This window comes from Argiope bruennichi, chromosome 8 (genome assembly GCF_947563725.1).
Source record: "Argiope bruennichi chromosome 8, qqArgBrue1.1, whole genome shotgun sequence".
NCBI lineage: Eukaryota > Metazoa > Arthropoda > Arachnida > Araneae > Araneidae > Argiope > Argiope bruennichi.
Genome location: NC_079158.1, coordinates 45,440,035 through 45,458,373, shown reverse-complemented (window position 1 = coordinate 45,458,373; position 18,339 = coordinate 45,440,035). Strand labels below are relative to the sequence as shown.

General features: G+C 27.1%; 1 protein-coding gene across 5 annotated transcripts in view; it reads right to left on the bottom strand.

Annotated features, from left to right (window-relative positions):
- Positions 1–18,339, bottom strand: part of LOC129980573 (zinc finger protein rotund-like) — a 424,990-nt gene that overhangs the window by 295,837 nt on the left and 110,814 nt on the right. For 3 of the 5 annotated variants that reach the window (XM_056090935.1, XM_056090937.1, XM_056090934.1), the window contains 2 exons: positions 10,761–10,880; positions 6,824–6,872 (listed from right to left, as the gene is read on the bottom strand). In XM_056090935.1, coding sequence (XP_055946910.1) covers positions 6,824–6,872; positions 10,761–10,829 — 118 coding nt within the window. In that variant the 5' untranslated portion in view covers positions 10,830–10,880. The remainder of the gene's footprint in view (positions 1–6,823; positions 6,873–10,760; positions 10,881–18,339) is intronic. The other 2 variants (XM_056090940.1, XM_056090938.1) reach the window with 1 other exon arrangement.

Sequence of the window (18,339 nt, the reverse complement as noted above, 5' to 3'; positions counted from 1 at the left end):
GAAATGTACACATCACATTGGTCTTGGGGGGGGGATTTTAATTAATTAAAAAGTAAACAGAATTTAGGGGTTTTACGTGATTACACTTTATATAATAACACATTTTCCGTGAAAAATTTATTCAAATTCCATATATTTTTCTCATGGCAATTAGAAATATTTTATTTTAGAGAATCTATATAAAATCAATTTTTCATAATCCATTCATAAAAAGACAAATCTATGGCATGTATGAGAGTCGACGTTCTGTTGGAATAGGCAATCAAATCTAGAAGCTACCAAATTTGGCATAAACATATCGTAGGAAGACGAAATGTGCACATCGCATCATTTTTTTTTGGGGGGGGGGAGATTTTAATTAATTAAAAAGTAAACAGAATTTATGTGTTTTTCCGTGATAACACTTTATGTAATAACACATTTTCCGTAATAATTTTTTTCTGTGAAAAATTAATCCAAATTCAATATACTTTACCCATTTCAATTAGAAATATCTTATTTTCAGAGAATCGCTATAGAATCAGTGTTTCATAATTCATTCTTATATAAAAAAAAGTGTCTGTGCGTGTATGAGAGTTGGAATTCTTTAGAATAGACCATCAAATCTAAGAGTCACCAAATTCGGCATAAATATATCGTAGAAGGACAAAACATGTATATCACACATTTTTTTTTAAATTTTAATTATTTAAAAAAACAGAATGTAGATGTTATTTCTTGATAACTTTTGAAAATATAACAACACAGAAAAAATGTTTAAAACATCTAAAAAGTAAAAAAAAAAAATCGTTTCAATGATACGAAATCGAATAAATATTTGAAATTAGCTTTTCAGTGATTTAATTGGCGTTAGCTAAATTTTCACATTCTTTTAATTTAAATTTTACGTAATTTCTACAAACAAAATTTCAACCATTCCATCGTTTCATCAATTTTTTTTTTCGCGACATCTTCTCCCAATGTTGTAAACCAAGGGTTAAAAAATCTATGCTGATCTCATCCATTTATACGATAAATCAGAAAGTAAGATTACATTACACCAAAAGAAGCGTGCCGTTTTAAACAAATTACCAAAACACTTACATTTTTTATGATATGATGTCAAGGGACTCGACTTAATTTCATAAAGCAAATTGTTTTTATCTTGAGAAAATTATGAGCATCAAGTAATGCGCAAGAGATTTAGTTTTTGTTAAACACAACCAATACCAGTTGGTCGCCAAACGTGGCATTAAAAGCAGTAGCGCCTCGCCAATCACTTTCTGATCATATCAAAAAATTTCTTAATTCTTTTTAAATAAAAAAAAATTGAAAAGATTTTTGTGATATTTCGACCTTAAATGGAAGTTTCCTAATATCCGAAAAATGAAATACCTTTCCAGAAAAAAAAAGTATATAAATAATGGACAGAAAAACATATGCGAAAAATCATAGGATCCAATTAAACATAAAATTCATTTTAAAGATAGAGTAATTAGACCCGAGAGAAGATTCTCCCTTTGCTTTACTATTATAGTCAACAACGGATTTCCAACTAGGCAGATAGGCAGCTTCCTAGGAATGCTAGGCTGAGAAGGTAACGACGGAAGTGAATTAAAAAACTTCATTTTCCTAGTTGACAAATAAAAGGGTTTTGCAAAAAGTACAAATTCTATGAAAGATAAAATATTAGGATAATATTAACTTTTAATCAAGCACTTAAGAATATATACTTCATTACATTCACTTGTTTTCAAATATTTTTGAAGACCGAACATCTAAAATAATACTGAGTTCAAAAGTGGATGTGGGGTTGTTTAGAGTCGTAATAGTAAATAAATAAAAGCGAATACATATTCTCAAAATTGATAAAAAAAAATTATGATAAGTCATTAACAATTAAAAATGCGCTGAGATGTGAAACTAAACTGAGTATTTTACTAAACCATATAAAAGATGGCCTCGTATCGTGCATTGCCGTAAAATACTTAAATCCATCATTGAGTATGTTTTTCTAGAATGAAATATTTGGTTTTTGGTTTAGCTGCGTAATTTAAAGTTTAAAAAAAAATCGAGATTCTTTTGGGATTTTTTTTCTTTTTGGCTGACCGAATTTGCAATATTTGCACCTGCAATTTTAACGTTAAATTTCATTTATCTAACTTGATAAGTTTGATTTATCGTGCTGGCAAATGTACGAATAAATTGGCGGACAGATAGTCAATCCTTTGATAAATTCGGTCCAAAATACGATGCACATCTACGATTATGATAACAAAACTATATATTATCATCCATTTATTTCATTGCATTTTTTTAAATGTCCTGTTCATATGTACAAAGACAGACTGACAGATTTTCTGTACTAAGATTTCGTCCAGAAAATATCAGAAATCTATCATTTTAGCGTTAAGGTCACTTACCAAATTCCTCTTGTCCACTGCATTCTGTTTGAGTTGCCTTGTCCACGGCAGACATTTTAAAGTGGATATTTCTGACTCGCAGAGGACTAAATCGTGAGCATTCATTAAAATTCAATATTTGAATGAACTGACGATAGCAATGCGTTCTATTCTTATAAAAGAAAATGAAAAACTATCAACATCAGATACTTTAAGAACTTTTAGATGTTCGCTTGAAACATCAACTCGAGCACGCAGAGGAGAATTACCATTAACAACGAAACTCAATTCAACGAATGAATGTCGGACGAGAAGATTATGATTTCCAATAAAATATCTTTTATTTTTGTAGATAGTAAAGTATCATTTAAGGTGTACGTATACACTTGAAACTTCAAAAATCGTTCAAAATATCGAATATTTTTTTTATTTCTTCAAAGTGTTCTCTGATCCTTTAGCTTTCAAACGATACCAAGATGTTGTCAATATTCGGAATATTTCTCGAGTTATAATTATTTTTCTTGAAGTACTTTCACTAAAAACTCTAGTTTCGGTTTTTTTAAACTCATTTTATGAAAAATGATATTTTTCCACTATGTTGCTTCATTCAAACAATCATAATTCAACAAGAAATGAACCAAATACAATTATTTATACATCAAAATAATCTGTATGAAATAGCGGATGTTTTGTGTCTCAATCAAAGTTATATTTACAGAAATAAATTTTTAATAGCTATTTAAAAGTTCACATTACAGAAAAAATCTCGCTTTTTCTATTCATCGTTGATGAAAAAAATTGTTAAAAAAAACTATATATTTTTATAACTTGATTGAGGCAGACAACATGAAGACTAATATTAGGCATAACTTCCAACTAGAATTGTGTGTCTGTACAAATTAGAAGATTAGTACAAATTAGATTTAAGATATCATGTTTCAGAAAATATGCTAATTAGCTCATTAAATATTAATTAATTAGTGTGATATGGTTTTTTCTCACTGAAATGTGTTTAAACATATATTAATGACTTACTGTGAAAAAACTGGATTTTTATAGCCAAAATTTAAAAAAAAAAAATCTTCTAGTGTGTACATACACCTTAGTCATCAAAAGTTCTAGATAAGAAGAAAGGATTAAGGTTTTTGATTTTTTTTGTCGTAAATCTGCTCTAATTTTTAATAAAATGTTCTAAATTTCAAATTATAAATAAATTTATTTATGAATTATGCAATTATTATATTAATGCAAGATAATCTTTTAACTGAATAATGCCAAGTGTTTATCGCAATACTTTGAAAGTTATTAAAGTTCATTTAGATTCAATTTTAGTTGTATTGGTTTTGAAGCTGCACAACAGTTATGTTAAGTTTTTACCATATCCCTCCCTAGTATTTATATAGTCAGGCAGTCCGGGTAAATATCTCGATTTAAAGCGCCATCCTACGTTTTTGACTCCTTGTTCTTGTTTAATATTCAGTTTTGCTTTATATGGTTTGAATATATTACCATCCTGTTCTGAAACTACATACGGGTTCGTTTTGGGCGAATTTTGTAAATGTGAACAATTGTCAAACGACGAGAATGATACTAGAGTCAGCATCTTTCACATAAACTTTTCAAAATACTCGACTAATTTACTCGTGTCAGCTTTATGGATAAACTAGATCGGTGTGAGAGAAAAATAAAAGTAAAAACACTCTAGCTAGCGAACGCTTGACCTTCGACGCTAAGCAGCAACATGCATCAGTCCACAGATTTGATAGATCTTCTGTAAAATTGAGCTGCGAACCGCAATCTTCCAATCATGATTCAATTGAATCTAATCTAAGACTGGTTCTGAATACTAAATTTAAAACTTCAGCAATCAAAATTTTGAGTTAGACGAAATAAAAGAAATGGATGAAAAATTTGAAGCAATTGACGAAATCTATCAATTCTGATAAACAATCAAATATATAAAAGTGTATATAAAATTGATTTATTTATTATAATTCACAGTTAAAAAAAAATGAATATATTCCTAGAGAATGTCGAAGAAAAAACCTTTCAAATAATTTCGGCTTGAAAATTTAAAAAAACAATTCTAAATCTATAACTCGGACTGAATATAATCAGCTTAATACTGACTACAACAACTGTTATCAGTAGAAAAAGATTTTGATGAAATTGATTATTTTATAAATTATTAATAAAAACAATGAACAAGATTTCAAGTAATCACCGATTCTGATTATTTAATATCATATAAATATGTCTTCAGATTGAGATAATTAAATAAATAGCAATCAAAGATGGCGCTTTTTTTGTATATTGAAGCCTGACTTTGCATGTTAAGTCTTATTGTTATTATTCACTTTTATATCTATTTTTTTCGTTCGCTTGAAATGACGGAATCTGTTAACAATGCATATTATTATGAAAGAAATACACGCCTATCTATATTTTTTCACTCCTCGTCCTTTCTTTAGTTCACTTGATGGATAATTATCCAATGATAGTGCACAACTATAAAAATAAACTCCTCCCACTAAACGTTTTGGATAGAAGCACGGAATCATAAAAGACTGAATTTCAGTCGTATCGTTCCAATGAGCATCCTGTGTTCGTTATGGTCTTGCAGCGCAGTCGGTAATTGAACGGGTAGTGTCCGTTGTGCGGTGTATGCAAAATAAAATAAAACTTTCATGATTTACAGCCCCTTTTTATTTACACAGAAGAAGTACTGTATTTACGCATCAATTCTCAAACAATTCTGTACAATTTTTTTTTCCACTCCCATTTCCTTCTTTTTATAGAGGAGGACTGAACTTTACCAACATTTTAAAACTTAATACCGGAATAGCAAGCAATAAATTCAATCATAAAAAGCAAAGAAATGGTAATGAAAAATTATTAAACAATAAGATTTCATCAATTGTGGTGTATTTATCCACCTGTACAGGCAAATAAAAAAAGAAATTGGCTGTGGAAAAAAGAAAGAAGCCACTATTTGCACTTTATGGGATACAAAACGAGAAAAACAAAGAAACTATTGCAGAAAATTACGAATTATTAATCATGTGAAATGGATGAGGGTGTATTTTCACTCCAGAAATCTACTAAAAAAATAAAATAAAGATTATTAGATTCCATAAACCAAAAGGTTAATATTCTGTACCGTTGTCAAATTTGTTGATCGAAAACAATCAAATAATAAAAATGAATATTTATTCAATCTTTTAAAATCACTGACAAAATAATAAGCATGTATATATATCTATGATTAAACGATTTTCTGAGAAAAAAAAAAAAAAAAAAAAAAAGACCATGACCTGTACAAATTATGGAGCGCACTACGGCCGTACCTAGCTCTTACAGCATTAAAACTAAATTAATCTTTCTTATATTTCATATTCCTCAAGTAGAAAGATTGTCAAATTAATTGTTACAACTTTCCAATGTTTAGGTTCTGCATACACGGCATATCTTCAACATAAAAGGAACCAAAATGATATTTTAATAGAGGTCCACACGTTTCTATTAAAATAGCTTCCTGAACTTCTAAAATAGACAAAAGTAAAGCTTCCCTCAATTTCTTACGCTTTTACATACTAAAATTTTCCGGAATTCACATTACACTCTGAAAAAGTAGTCAAAATTTTGAAATTTTAATAGAAACACCAGCAGTTTTCAAGTAAGATAAAAATTTAAAATTCTGACCTACAATCCGATACCTTAAAAATAACCATCGCTGAAAAGTTACAAAAATTTAGAAAAGAATATATATTTCTTATTTGAAGATTCCATGATTTTTATAATAATGTGATTTTGTCTCTCAAAATCATTTTATTGATTATTAATATTTTTATTCTTTTTTTTCTTTCTTGAATCTTAATTCACTATATTATATTGTATGCATTTATAACGAATCGTAGCATTAAAAATATTTCTTTGACTTTTTAATGTGCTTGTGGGTGTTTTGATATACTACTTGACTTTAAAAAAAATTCAAATTTACAAATAATATCTTTAAATAAATTTATGTATTTTATAAACTATTTTGGTATTTATTACCCATTTATGTTCCATTGGGAATTAAATCTAATTAAATAATAAAAAAACGAACAAGAAGGGGAAATAACTGTTGATTTCCCGTAGATTAACCCTTTGCATTCGATGAAGCAATTCAATGCAAAATCATTCACCTCATACAAAGATTTGTAAATTGCTCTGAAAAATAAATATACGCAATTGTTTTAAGTCGAATTTCTTTGAAAAATTTATCTGTATCTTTTTACCATTCTGTAGCCGTTTTTTAACAATTAAAATTGAAAAATAAATAAATAAAACGTCAAAATGATGCACCGTCTTGAAAGGTGAGTGAGAGACACCATCCGAGTGCAAAGGGTTAAAACCGTCTCGTGCTAAAAAAATAAATAAATAAAATTTAAATCACTTACTTTTCTGGAGTGATGGTAGAGAATGCCGGTCGGGTCCGTCCATTTCTCTCTGGAACAAAAAAAAAGCATATTTTAGAATTTCAATGGATAAAAAGCCTATAAATTGTTAGATTCATTCCAGTTCGTAAAAACAAAGCTAATAAGTAAAATTTCGACATATAAAGATAGAAATAGACACAGGAAATTCAATAAAACTTACAAAAAAAACCTTAATTCATGAATTGTTTAACGTGGAATTAAAAACTGCCTTAACACGAAAAATTCGAAAATAAAATATTTTCATCTGTTCAAAAATATGAAAAAATTTCTCTTACGAACTCAGCCACTCGGAGGCAGGCAATTTGTTGACAAATCACATAATTGACAATATTCCAGCCAGCACTTCGTTTTGCGGCTTCTTAACAAATCCTTCTTGCAACTAGGAGTGTGAGTGCTAGTGATTTTATTCGAAAAAAGCGATCAATATACTTTACTTCACGTTGCATGCCCATGAGTTTCCCAGACTTTTAATTCGCAGCTCACGAAACTGTCACTCACAAAAACTCACAATGGAACACGGGCCATCGCATTCCGTTCGTAATAAGGGGTTGTCCCAGCTTGTTCCTTAACAAAAAATGTATCAGAAGGATAGAAGTTGCTACATCTGTTAAACGTACATGCGAATTATAACGTTCGGGAGTTTTTAAATATTTATTATTAATCAAGTAGAGGAAACCTTTGTTCAGATGATCAATACGCTAATGAAAATCTTTATTTTCGTATTTAGGCATGGACTAAGAGGGAAACAGCCGCGCCCACAGATATTTCGGTTATGATATTTTTTTTATGATAAAGAACGTCAAAATGAATAACTATGAAATAAATGCAGCCCGGCGATTGTATATCGAACGTGAAGATTCCTACGACATAATTCGATATGCGGAAATTTCGATATATAGAAATTTTAGTATATGGAATATTTATTGCTAGTTCGTTAACATTTTTTTAAAAATAACTATGCATATATAAAAAAAATAAAACTTTGAAGAAGTTAATTTTTAAAAAAATGAATGCAAATAAATAGGATCGAACGTGAAGATTACTAGAAAAGAATTCGACATGGGGAAATTTCGATATATAGAAATTTCAATACATGGAAATACATATTGCTAATTCGTTAACATTTTCTTTTTTAAAATAACTAGGTACAGTTAATATTTTTAGAGCTAAAAGAATTAAACTGTTTCTTCAACAGTTTCTTTGAGCTTTTAAAAAATGAATCCAAATAAAAAGGAATTCGAAAAATGGTTGATAGGATTTTGAAAAATAGTTTGATTCATATTTTTTTCCTTCCCATTTTCTGCATTTTAATATCTTCCGCTTAAGGCCCATACTGATTATTAAAAATTTAAGGTAAACCGAATTTAAAATAAAAATTTTGCTTGAAATTAGAAAAAGGATTTGTGAATTAAAGAATAGCATGTAATTCTTGAAAGGGTGTTTATTGTTTTTAAGCGATTGCATTCCAATAATTAGTCAGGCAGTTTTGTTTCTTTATTTAATTCATAATTTTTGTTATAAATGAAGTTAATAATTGTTTGTTTGTTTGCTTTATTAAAAAAATATACATTATTTTAATGAAAAAATTTTTCTTCGGTTTATAGAAATTTTATTCGATATACGAAACCTTTTTATTTTGATGTATGAGGGTTTTCATAAAATTAGCAAGTAACAAATGACAAAGATGGCACTTTGATTAATAATGAGAAAAGATTATATATCTAAAAATCAGATTTTATAAAATAGCAGCCACTAATTACTTTTCATGTTTCTTTTTTTTTTTTTTTTTAATGAAGGAAGAGTTAAGCTTGAAATTAAGAAGATGGCAGCAGAAAGTTTGTATGATTTAATTGAAATTTTCGAAAGCAAATCCAAGAATGAAGTTTTTGATGCTTTAATAATAGCAAACAACTAATTGTTGAAAGGAAAAGATGGACATTTCTTATCTTATCTAAACATATAAAACATTTTATCTCAAAAATATATGCAGGAGAAAGTGAAGACACGGGTAAGTAAATAAAAAATATTATTTTATTTGAATTTAAAAAATTATATTTCATTTGTAATAAATTAGAAAATACACAGAATAATTCTAAAAATATTTGAATAATATTTAAAATTCCGAAAATTTTCAGAAAAGATGTTAATACCAAATAATATGAAAATCTGGGCGCAAAGCACTAAAAGAAGAGTTATACTGATCTAAATATTAATTAAGAATATTAGCATTATTTATTTTTTTTGAAAAAACAGGTGTCTATATCTAAAGGCTTGAAAAAACGTATCTATACTTTAAGACCTTGAATATTATAAAGTCTTTTTAACAAGTATTTATGTTTAAAGAATTGATGTGGTTTGTTCTGATATTGTATCAATATTGTTCTGATATTGTATTGTCAATTCTGATATTGTATTGTCAATTCTGATATTGTATCTTTTGAGTTAACATTTTTACGTTCTTTTTACGTCACGAAACAAATCAAGAATTTGAATTTTCGAATTCCTTTCCTACAGATTTCCTATGTTCTTTTAAGCGAACAGATCCAGCCAATCATTTTGTATATTAAAGAATTAGTACTTTTTTCAAACATATCAATTTTTGCAATTAAATTGTATTTAATTAATCCATTCTAAATCATTAATACGTAGTTTTAATCTGTAAATGTACTGAATTAGTATTTATTTTTCCAAAAATGGTATCAGTTTTTGTAGCTACTTCATAAATTGTACTTTTGTCTATACTCGATATGTTTTGACAGTCAAGTTCTACTTATTAAAACAATTTCAGTTTATTTTATTTTGCAAAAAAGTAGACTTTTTTTTTAAAGAGCTGATTTTCTTAAGTGTACAATATCTTATTTTAAAGATTTTTCCGGCGCATATTTCTTCATATTAACATATTTTTTTCTTTTATATTATCTTTTACTTTTCATAGTAATGAATACTAAATGAAACAGGCATTTTGTAAATCGAGAATTGACATAAATTTCCATATTTTCTTTGGGCTTTTTCTTTGTTTATAAAAGACTTTATTCCTTTACATATGCGAATTTTCGTAAATAAATTTCAATATTTTCTTTGGGCTTTTTCTTTGTTTATAAAAGACTTTATTCCTTTACATATGCGAATTTTCGTAAATAAATTTCAATATTTTCTTTGGGCTTTTTCTTTGTTTATAAAAGACTTTATTCCTTTACATATGCGAATTTTCGTAAATAAATTTCAATATTTTCTTTGGGCTTTTTCTTTGTTTATAAAAGACTTTATTCCTTTACATATGCGAATTTTCGTAAATAAATAGCGCTGATCATGAAGTGGTTAGAGAACGACAGTTATATAATTATGTTGAATTTTAAACAAAGAAAGGAAATTTGCAGAATAATAATGTCAAATATCGGAAATAATTTACATAAAAGTACCCAGATTACAGAAATGGAAAAATATGTTAACTGATTTTCAATATAAAAATATCAGTTACATCTAATAAAGAATAAAGGTAATTTTGTCAATAGGAAATTAACTCAAAATAATATAATTGATTTATAAAATTTTTTAGAGGAATAAAAACGAAATTATTAATAAGAAACAAGAAGGCGAAATACATATATTAGAGAAAGATCATTTATATTGCCATTCTTATTTTTAAAAAATATGATCCTTTTATTGCATAAAATAAATTTTTCATGCGCTCTTTAAATATATTTTTAATAAATATACTCATTATTTCATAGATTACTTAAAAATTCTTAAATTATTTGAAATTGATAAGTTTACAGAAGTAATCTTTTGTTTCACGTTTTTAGATAAAATATTCTTAAAAAATTAATATTATATTCAGACAAAAAAAATGTAGAGATATTAATTAGAGAGTTTATATTATTAAAATAAATTTACATACAGGTCTGTATAAGCCCGCCATCCAGAGTAAGCCCGAACCAGACCCCAACTTAGGGGACTTAACTGCCATGTGCTCAGATGTGGTGGGATTAGCAACTTTCAAAATTTCCGACTTGGGTTACTGAAAGCCAAGGATGAAGATAAAATATATTTATTATAAAATTATATAAAGTAATTGTTAATGAACGGGTGAGTATCAGAACATGGTATTTAATGCAAACTGTTCAATGCAATTTAATATTTATAATAATTTTTGAATTTTGTGCAATTTTTAATATATCTTAATTTTTAAATGGACTTTAAAATAATATTACAAGTTAACAATTCGGCCAGTGTTATAAACATGAAAAATTTTGAATTCAAATCTGCCTTCAATTCTAGATTCCATTAATCATTGTTTTTCTATTATAAATAAGCAGATCCGATTATATAAATGTTCAGTAAAGATGCTAAAAAAAATGCATATTTACATCGCTTTTACTTACACGATAATAATTTTTTTGCCGAAAATGCAGAGGATATTTTATAGATTTGATCGAGACTGCAAATTTTTAGGCCGCAGAAACTTAAGGACAGTTACCGCAGACATTGAAAGAACTTGCCTGTCTTTAAGATTTCTCTACATTTATTAAAAAATACAACAATGCGAATGTAAATTTATTTTAAATATATTCTTTAATAATTTATTTAATAAATTTATTTTTTATATCCTTTAATTTAAAATATTACAATGAAATTCAAGTCTTCGAACAGTTTTCTGCTCTTTATGCTTTTCTCTAAAAAAGAAAATAATTTCCATTCCCTTAAAAAAATTATCTCGATAAACATAAAACCTAAATTAAAAGGTAAATTTCGATTTAATTAATGAAGAAATAAGAAGAGATGAGAAATATTCTTGTTCAATAACATCTGCAAGAAATCCAATATCACCGGTAACTTAATACGTTATTTAAAAAAAAAATTAGATTCATGCTCTTTATAAAAGTCGCGGTGGAAAAAAAAAATTAAGATTTAAATAAGAAAGGAAATATAAATTTTCTGAAATGTAAAAATGAAAAGAAAAATTTAACAGATTCTCTTATTCAAAAATAGTTTGGATTTTGATGCAATAAAATGTTTATTTTTTTCGTACAAAAAAATATGCACCGTTTACCAAAAACTAATTAAACATAATGTCAAAGTATTATATTTCTCCTGTCAATTTAAAATAAATTTAATTGCATTCGTACAAAGAGAAAAATGGCATTTTTAAAGGCTAACAAAATTTAATGAAAACATTCAGTAATACGATATGTTTGTATATTAAGGAAAGAAGTTATTCACTTAATGAAATGCGCGTCCATACTTTTTTTTCTTTACAGATGTAAATCTTCATATTTCAAAACATCATATATATTTCGGACTTGATCTTTCAAGCATTATCTTCTCAATTATTTAATAATCCTATGATAATTTTTGAATATTGTATATTCTTCGATATTGATTAATACATGATCAAGAAGAAGAAGAGAAATTTTAAAAGTAGCATTATAATCGTTCAATCCATTATGAGCTTTTCGCTTTTCTATTAACGAATTGAATTATGAAAAAAGTTACAGCGATTAAAAAATGATTTCTTTTTCTCTGTAATTTTATCATTTTCCCAATTTTTCTCTTATAGTATCTTTTCCCTTTTTCTACCAAATGCAAAAAAAAAAAAAAAAAATATAGAAACATTCATGCAGGATCGGATTATTAAGTATGCAATGTATGCAATTGTAAAGGACACCATAACCATAAGGGTCCAAGTCCTCGAGACTGTTTGCGGAATTTTCAATTATATAATTTTGTGTTTTCATTTGATTATAAAGACCATGCAATCGAACTTATTCGTGTTATAATTAAGACTTGCTTAAATTAATTTTGGAACATTATTAAAATAATATTTTTAATTAATAGTCATTTCCAAGTTATATGTGTATATTATTTTACATTTTAAAAAATAAGGATCTTTATAATTAAAAACAAAATGTCCAATCCTATTATTAAATATTATTTTGATTGTGGTAAAAAAAAATTTACAGTCTTTTTTTTATACGAGCTATATTGAAACCAGTTTTTTTTTAGAAAGTAATTTGCAATTAAGCATTTGGCTATTTAAATGTATCAAAATATGTTACTTATTGCTACTAATAAAAAAGCACTTATATAATAATTAAATCAAATCGATAAAAAAAAATATTCGATGGGACCTCGAGATCTCAATCTTCTAAGAGGTCTTTGAAAGCTTAATCCGACCTTTGGTCCAATTTCAGACTAGAAACACTTTTTCTGTCCTTTTCTCAACACTGCGAATTTGTAGCTGATTATACGTATTTGAGACAAATCCATCTTTTCACCGAATCGTTTGGTTATTGTAGTAAAATACACATAAAATGCTATAATCAATTAAAACTAATCATTATAAAACTTTATTACTCTAAAGTTCATCTACGGAAATAAAGTTATTTTGTGTAGTATTTTCTCATTTATGCTAAAATTTTAATTTTAATTTTTGACTTAACAGAGTCCAAAATATTAATGTTTCTCAAATAAAATATCTCAATCAGAGGCTGACTTTCTTCTAATCTTTGAGTAACTTTCATGATATACTAAGAAATTATTTTTGAAAAAAATTCTGCAGCATTACAAAATCAGAATTCATAATAACTATGAAAAATTTCTAAAAGAAGCAAATGGACAGTTAAATTCCACTTGAATAATTTATAATGGCTTTAAAGTTTTTCTTTTCTGTATTCACGAACTAGTTAAATGGTAAAATAACACTCCAAAATGAGTTTGAGCATATAAATTCAAGCGTTGCGGAAAATACTGATACGATCAGCAGTACTTTTGATGCTATCCACGGTTTTTATATGAAAATTTACTTGCAACTTGCCGGTTTCGTCGGCTAGTGGACCGCCCACCAGATTAATAATTTTTTTTTCAGCCGTATCAATTAACTTTGATGAGCTACTTCATATCACAACAAATGAAAGTATTATTTTGAATTATACTAGCACAATATATAGCATTCTTATTGATACTAAGCATGAGAAGTGGCGAAATAGGTCTGGTTGTTGAAACTGGAGGCTGTGTGTAAATTTTTATTTTACGATATCTCTCAAAAACAAAGAGTGGAGAGGAGACAGTTGATAATTGATGATGTGAAAGGGATGTAAGCTTCCATAAAAATAAAAAGTGGCGAAATCGGTAGAGTGGTTTTGATTGGAGAACGTAGTCAATGTTTTTTTTTTCTTTTCCCCTCCATTTAAGAGAAATTAGAATAAAAATATCTGGAAGACCAAAAAACGTAAAATTACTTTTTTCGGAGAAAATATTTAGATACGAATCACATACGATTTCAAGTGAATATTTTTCAATCCTCTCTACATATGAATAAGTCGTTTAAATAAACGAAATCATGAATGCACTTAGTTTAACATGTTATTCGAAACGATCGGCTATATTGCAGTATTCTTTTTGCTGTTTATATATCATTACTTATATTTTTGAACTTACACTCAGTCTTATCATGGTGAAATCGGATCCGAGATGGCATTGTATGACACTGTCAGCATGACAACAAAAAGAAAAAAAGGTTTTAATAGTTAATTATAAATAAAAATGCCCTTTTTTTGCATGCGTGTGTACAACCGCTTTTTTTCTGGAAACACACCTCTATATAGATAAACTAAAAAAAGCAAAAATATCAAATATAAATACATAAGTAAAAAATAAAGCAAAAAGCGCGCCTTCGAACTGAGGACGCGCAACACACGTTTCATTCATATTACACTGCCTACACTTCGAAGCCGAAGTTGAATATATTGATTCTAATCGATAATTGTAAAAAATATATATATATATATATTTATTTTGTGTAAAGTCGCGTTGTTTGAGGAAAGACACCTATATGCATAAGTTTAAAAAGTAAAGCCTTATCTAATATATAAAATTCTCGTGTCACAGTTTTCGTTGCCATACTCCTCCGAAACGGCTTGACCGATTTTGATGAAATTTTTTGTGCTTATCCGGTATCTATGAGAATCGGCCAACATCTATTTTTCATCCCCCTAAATGTTAGGGGTAGTCAATTATTAATTAAAAACTAACTTTCCCGCCAAAAAAATCTTCCATTTTCCCCACCGCCAACTTTTCCGCCAAAAAAATCTTCAATTTTCCCCAACGCCAAATGATTTAGGCTTTAGTTCTTTTTTTCTCCCAACAGTAATGAGGCTAGGGTTAAGATTTTTCGGCGGATTATTTCAAACGATTCTGTTTATTTTCTTAATGTTTTATGCATTTAAAATTAAACATTGTTAATTAATCCATGTTTCAGATTCATTCTGAAGTACTTTTGAATTAAAATATCACAGAATAAAGGAAATTAAAAATGTCTAATCTTCATAGCGTTACCCCAACTGGCGTAGAAAAATTCACGCATTTGCGTTACGTAAAAGGCGAAGAAAATTCACGCATGCGCACTGTGTTCTGATCGTTGGCATGGCAACCATTATCAACGGACGATTTAAATTACTTTTACGTTAGTTGTATGCTTTTGTAAGTAAATTGTATTTATGTTATATATTTTTTGTATATGCTTATAGTTTTAAGTACATCGTTTTTTAAGTAGTTTTTTTTAACCTGTTTACAATGATTTAAATTATTTTTAGGTTAGTTGCATGCTTTTGTAATTAAATTGTATTTATGTTAGTTATATATATATTTTTTATATATGCTTATAGTTTTAAGTACATCGTTTTTTAAGTAGTTTTTTTAAACCTGTTTTCGACAGATTATTTTAAACGATTCATTTTATTTTCTGAGTGTTTGATGCATTTAAAATGAAACATTGTTAATGAATCGATCCATTCATGATGAATCTGAGAAAATTTTGTTGACAAATGCTTGAGATATTACATAAATTAAGAAAGATATTCTTTAGTGCCCATAAAGTTTAAACGCTCAGTGACTCTATTATCAGTAATCATATTATTAAAAAAATGCTTTGTTTCAGTAAAAAATATTGTTATATTAATTGCAGATTAATCCTTTACACTTTAATTTAAAGCATAAATTCTACGAGGGGTAACAGAAAATTAGAGAGATACATATCACGTTATGACTGAAGGCCTTTATAATATTATGAGTGAATTATATGACTATCAAAATTTGAAGTTTTAAAATATTTTGCTGAAGAATAAAATATTTTGCTGAAGAAGTTGGAATTGCATAAAATATTTAATTATTAAAATTTTAACGAACACTAAGATTGGCGAACCGGCTGGTCGCCAAAGGCGGCTAGTCTCAATATAAAATTTGAGCCAAATTGCTAGAGCTATTTCCGAGATACACGAAATAAATAAATTTATTTAAATAATAATTGCTCGTTTAAAATTATAAGTTAGTGTTCGGGGGATTTTTTCGAAAACGGATGCATCGGAGAACAGGCGACCGTTTATTACAAATTTAAGGGGCATAACTTTTCATACAAAAAAAAAAAAAAAAATTGGTGAAACACGATCAGCGGTAGGAACTTTTTTTGGCTTTGCCAATTATTTTAAATCCACAGATATTTCACTAAAATTTTTAAATTAAATAAATATCACTTTATTTAATTATATTTCAATTTATTTGATTATTTCATTCATTATTTTTTATCATTGATTCACTTTTCTTATCTTCTCCTTTTCCTCTGCCTAAGATATGCACATAAACAAAAAAAAAATCCAAATCGAATAATAGTGGGAAAATCTATAATATATTCGATCCAGTAAAAGAAAGAAAAGCCTTTAAATGAAAAGAAAAAGAAAAGCCTTTAATTAAAATCATTCGTTTTCGATCACATCAGTAAAATGATATGTTGGAATTACAGTTGGAAGAGTACAGTTAATTAAAGTATTTTTCTGAGTGTTTTTATATTATTTCCCCATTTTTCTTACTCAATTGTTAGATTAAAACTATGTTGGCTAAACTTTTTTATTTCGACGCGAACTTTTTTCGAAATATTTGTGTTTTACCAAAACTTATTCACAAACTGGGAAAAAATTAATTTTAATTGTACCATGCAGCGATTTATTACTAAGATAAATAAAATCGTTCATAAAAAAATTTTAAGTCAACTACCTAGATTTAATCATAAATTGTACAATTTTTTTTTTCGACAAAACTTCTGTAAACGACAAAATTAACAACTGCAAAAGATCAGTTTTGAATTTCATTTTTAATTTTAAAATTTTAAAATATAAACTGATAAGTTTTAATTAAATAAATTTTAATTTTTAAAATATAAACTAATAAGTTTTAATTAAATAAATTTTAATTTTTAAAATATAAACTAATAAGTTTTAATTAAATAAATTTTAATTTTTAAAATATAAACTAATAAGTTTTAATTAAATAAATTTTAATTTTTAAAATATAAATTGATAAACTAAAAATTCTTTATTGAAAATTTTCTTCTCTTCAAATAAAATATTAATTAATATAAGCATTTTATTAATAAACTATGAAATCATTTGTAGAATTTGAAACACTATGGTGTGTAGGGCTTAACTCATTTTAATTTCCCAAAGAATAAAATAAAAAAAATGTATATATATTAAGGACAAAGTGTCATCTAAATAACTAAATATAAAATTTCTGCTCCCAATAGTGAAAGGTGACACTCAAGATTAGATGAAATTAAGAAAATATAAAAATGACTAAGTAACAATATGAAATTTATATATCTATCCAAGCATTTAAAGCATAATCAACTTATATGCTCGATCATTTTTACTTTCTCGTAAGGAGTATATACAAAGAGAAAATATCGTGGCCGTCCAAAAATTCACACTTGAAATGTCGACGAATTTTCAGGCTGTGCACATCCTAACATTATTTTGGAATAATGTCTGTGAACACGGAAACGCTTTCAGTTACATGGATGAAATCTGGCATTCGATCTTACACCAATATTGTAGATTTCTGTCAAATTTTGAACGACATTCCATTTAGAGAAAATCTGTCTATCTTGTTCGCGAAGTATAAGAAAGCATGTTAATTATTAACAATTATAAAGAGTTAGAGAGCTATTATTTAGAATATAGGTTTAGCATCTAAAATCTAGATCTATATCAAATTCGGAACCAAATTGGTTAAGAGGATGACATCATCTGTCCGTACTTTTGTATGCATTAAATGCTATAACTCAAAAATGTAATGATTTAAATAAATGAATGCTGATATATGCGATTACAGCTCTGTGTCATATTTTGCTTTCAATCAGTTGAAAAAAAAAGGACTTTCAAAATATATATTCTGTTTTTCTGGCACATTTTTATTAACTGCATGCAACAAATTAATTAGCCTTTAAATATTGTTTATTAATGCTACATTTAATGCTTTGCCTTAAACCTTGGAATTACTACCTTAAAATATATTTGAATTATTAGCAAAAAGTTAAAATCTCGATGGTTTGTCTTTTCAATTCAATTATATTTTATTTAGCATCAACAGTATATTATAGCAATTTAGTAATACAATAATTTAAAAAGCATACTGTAGCAATTCCTCTT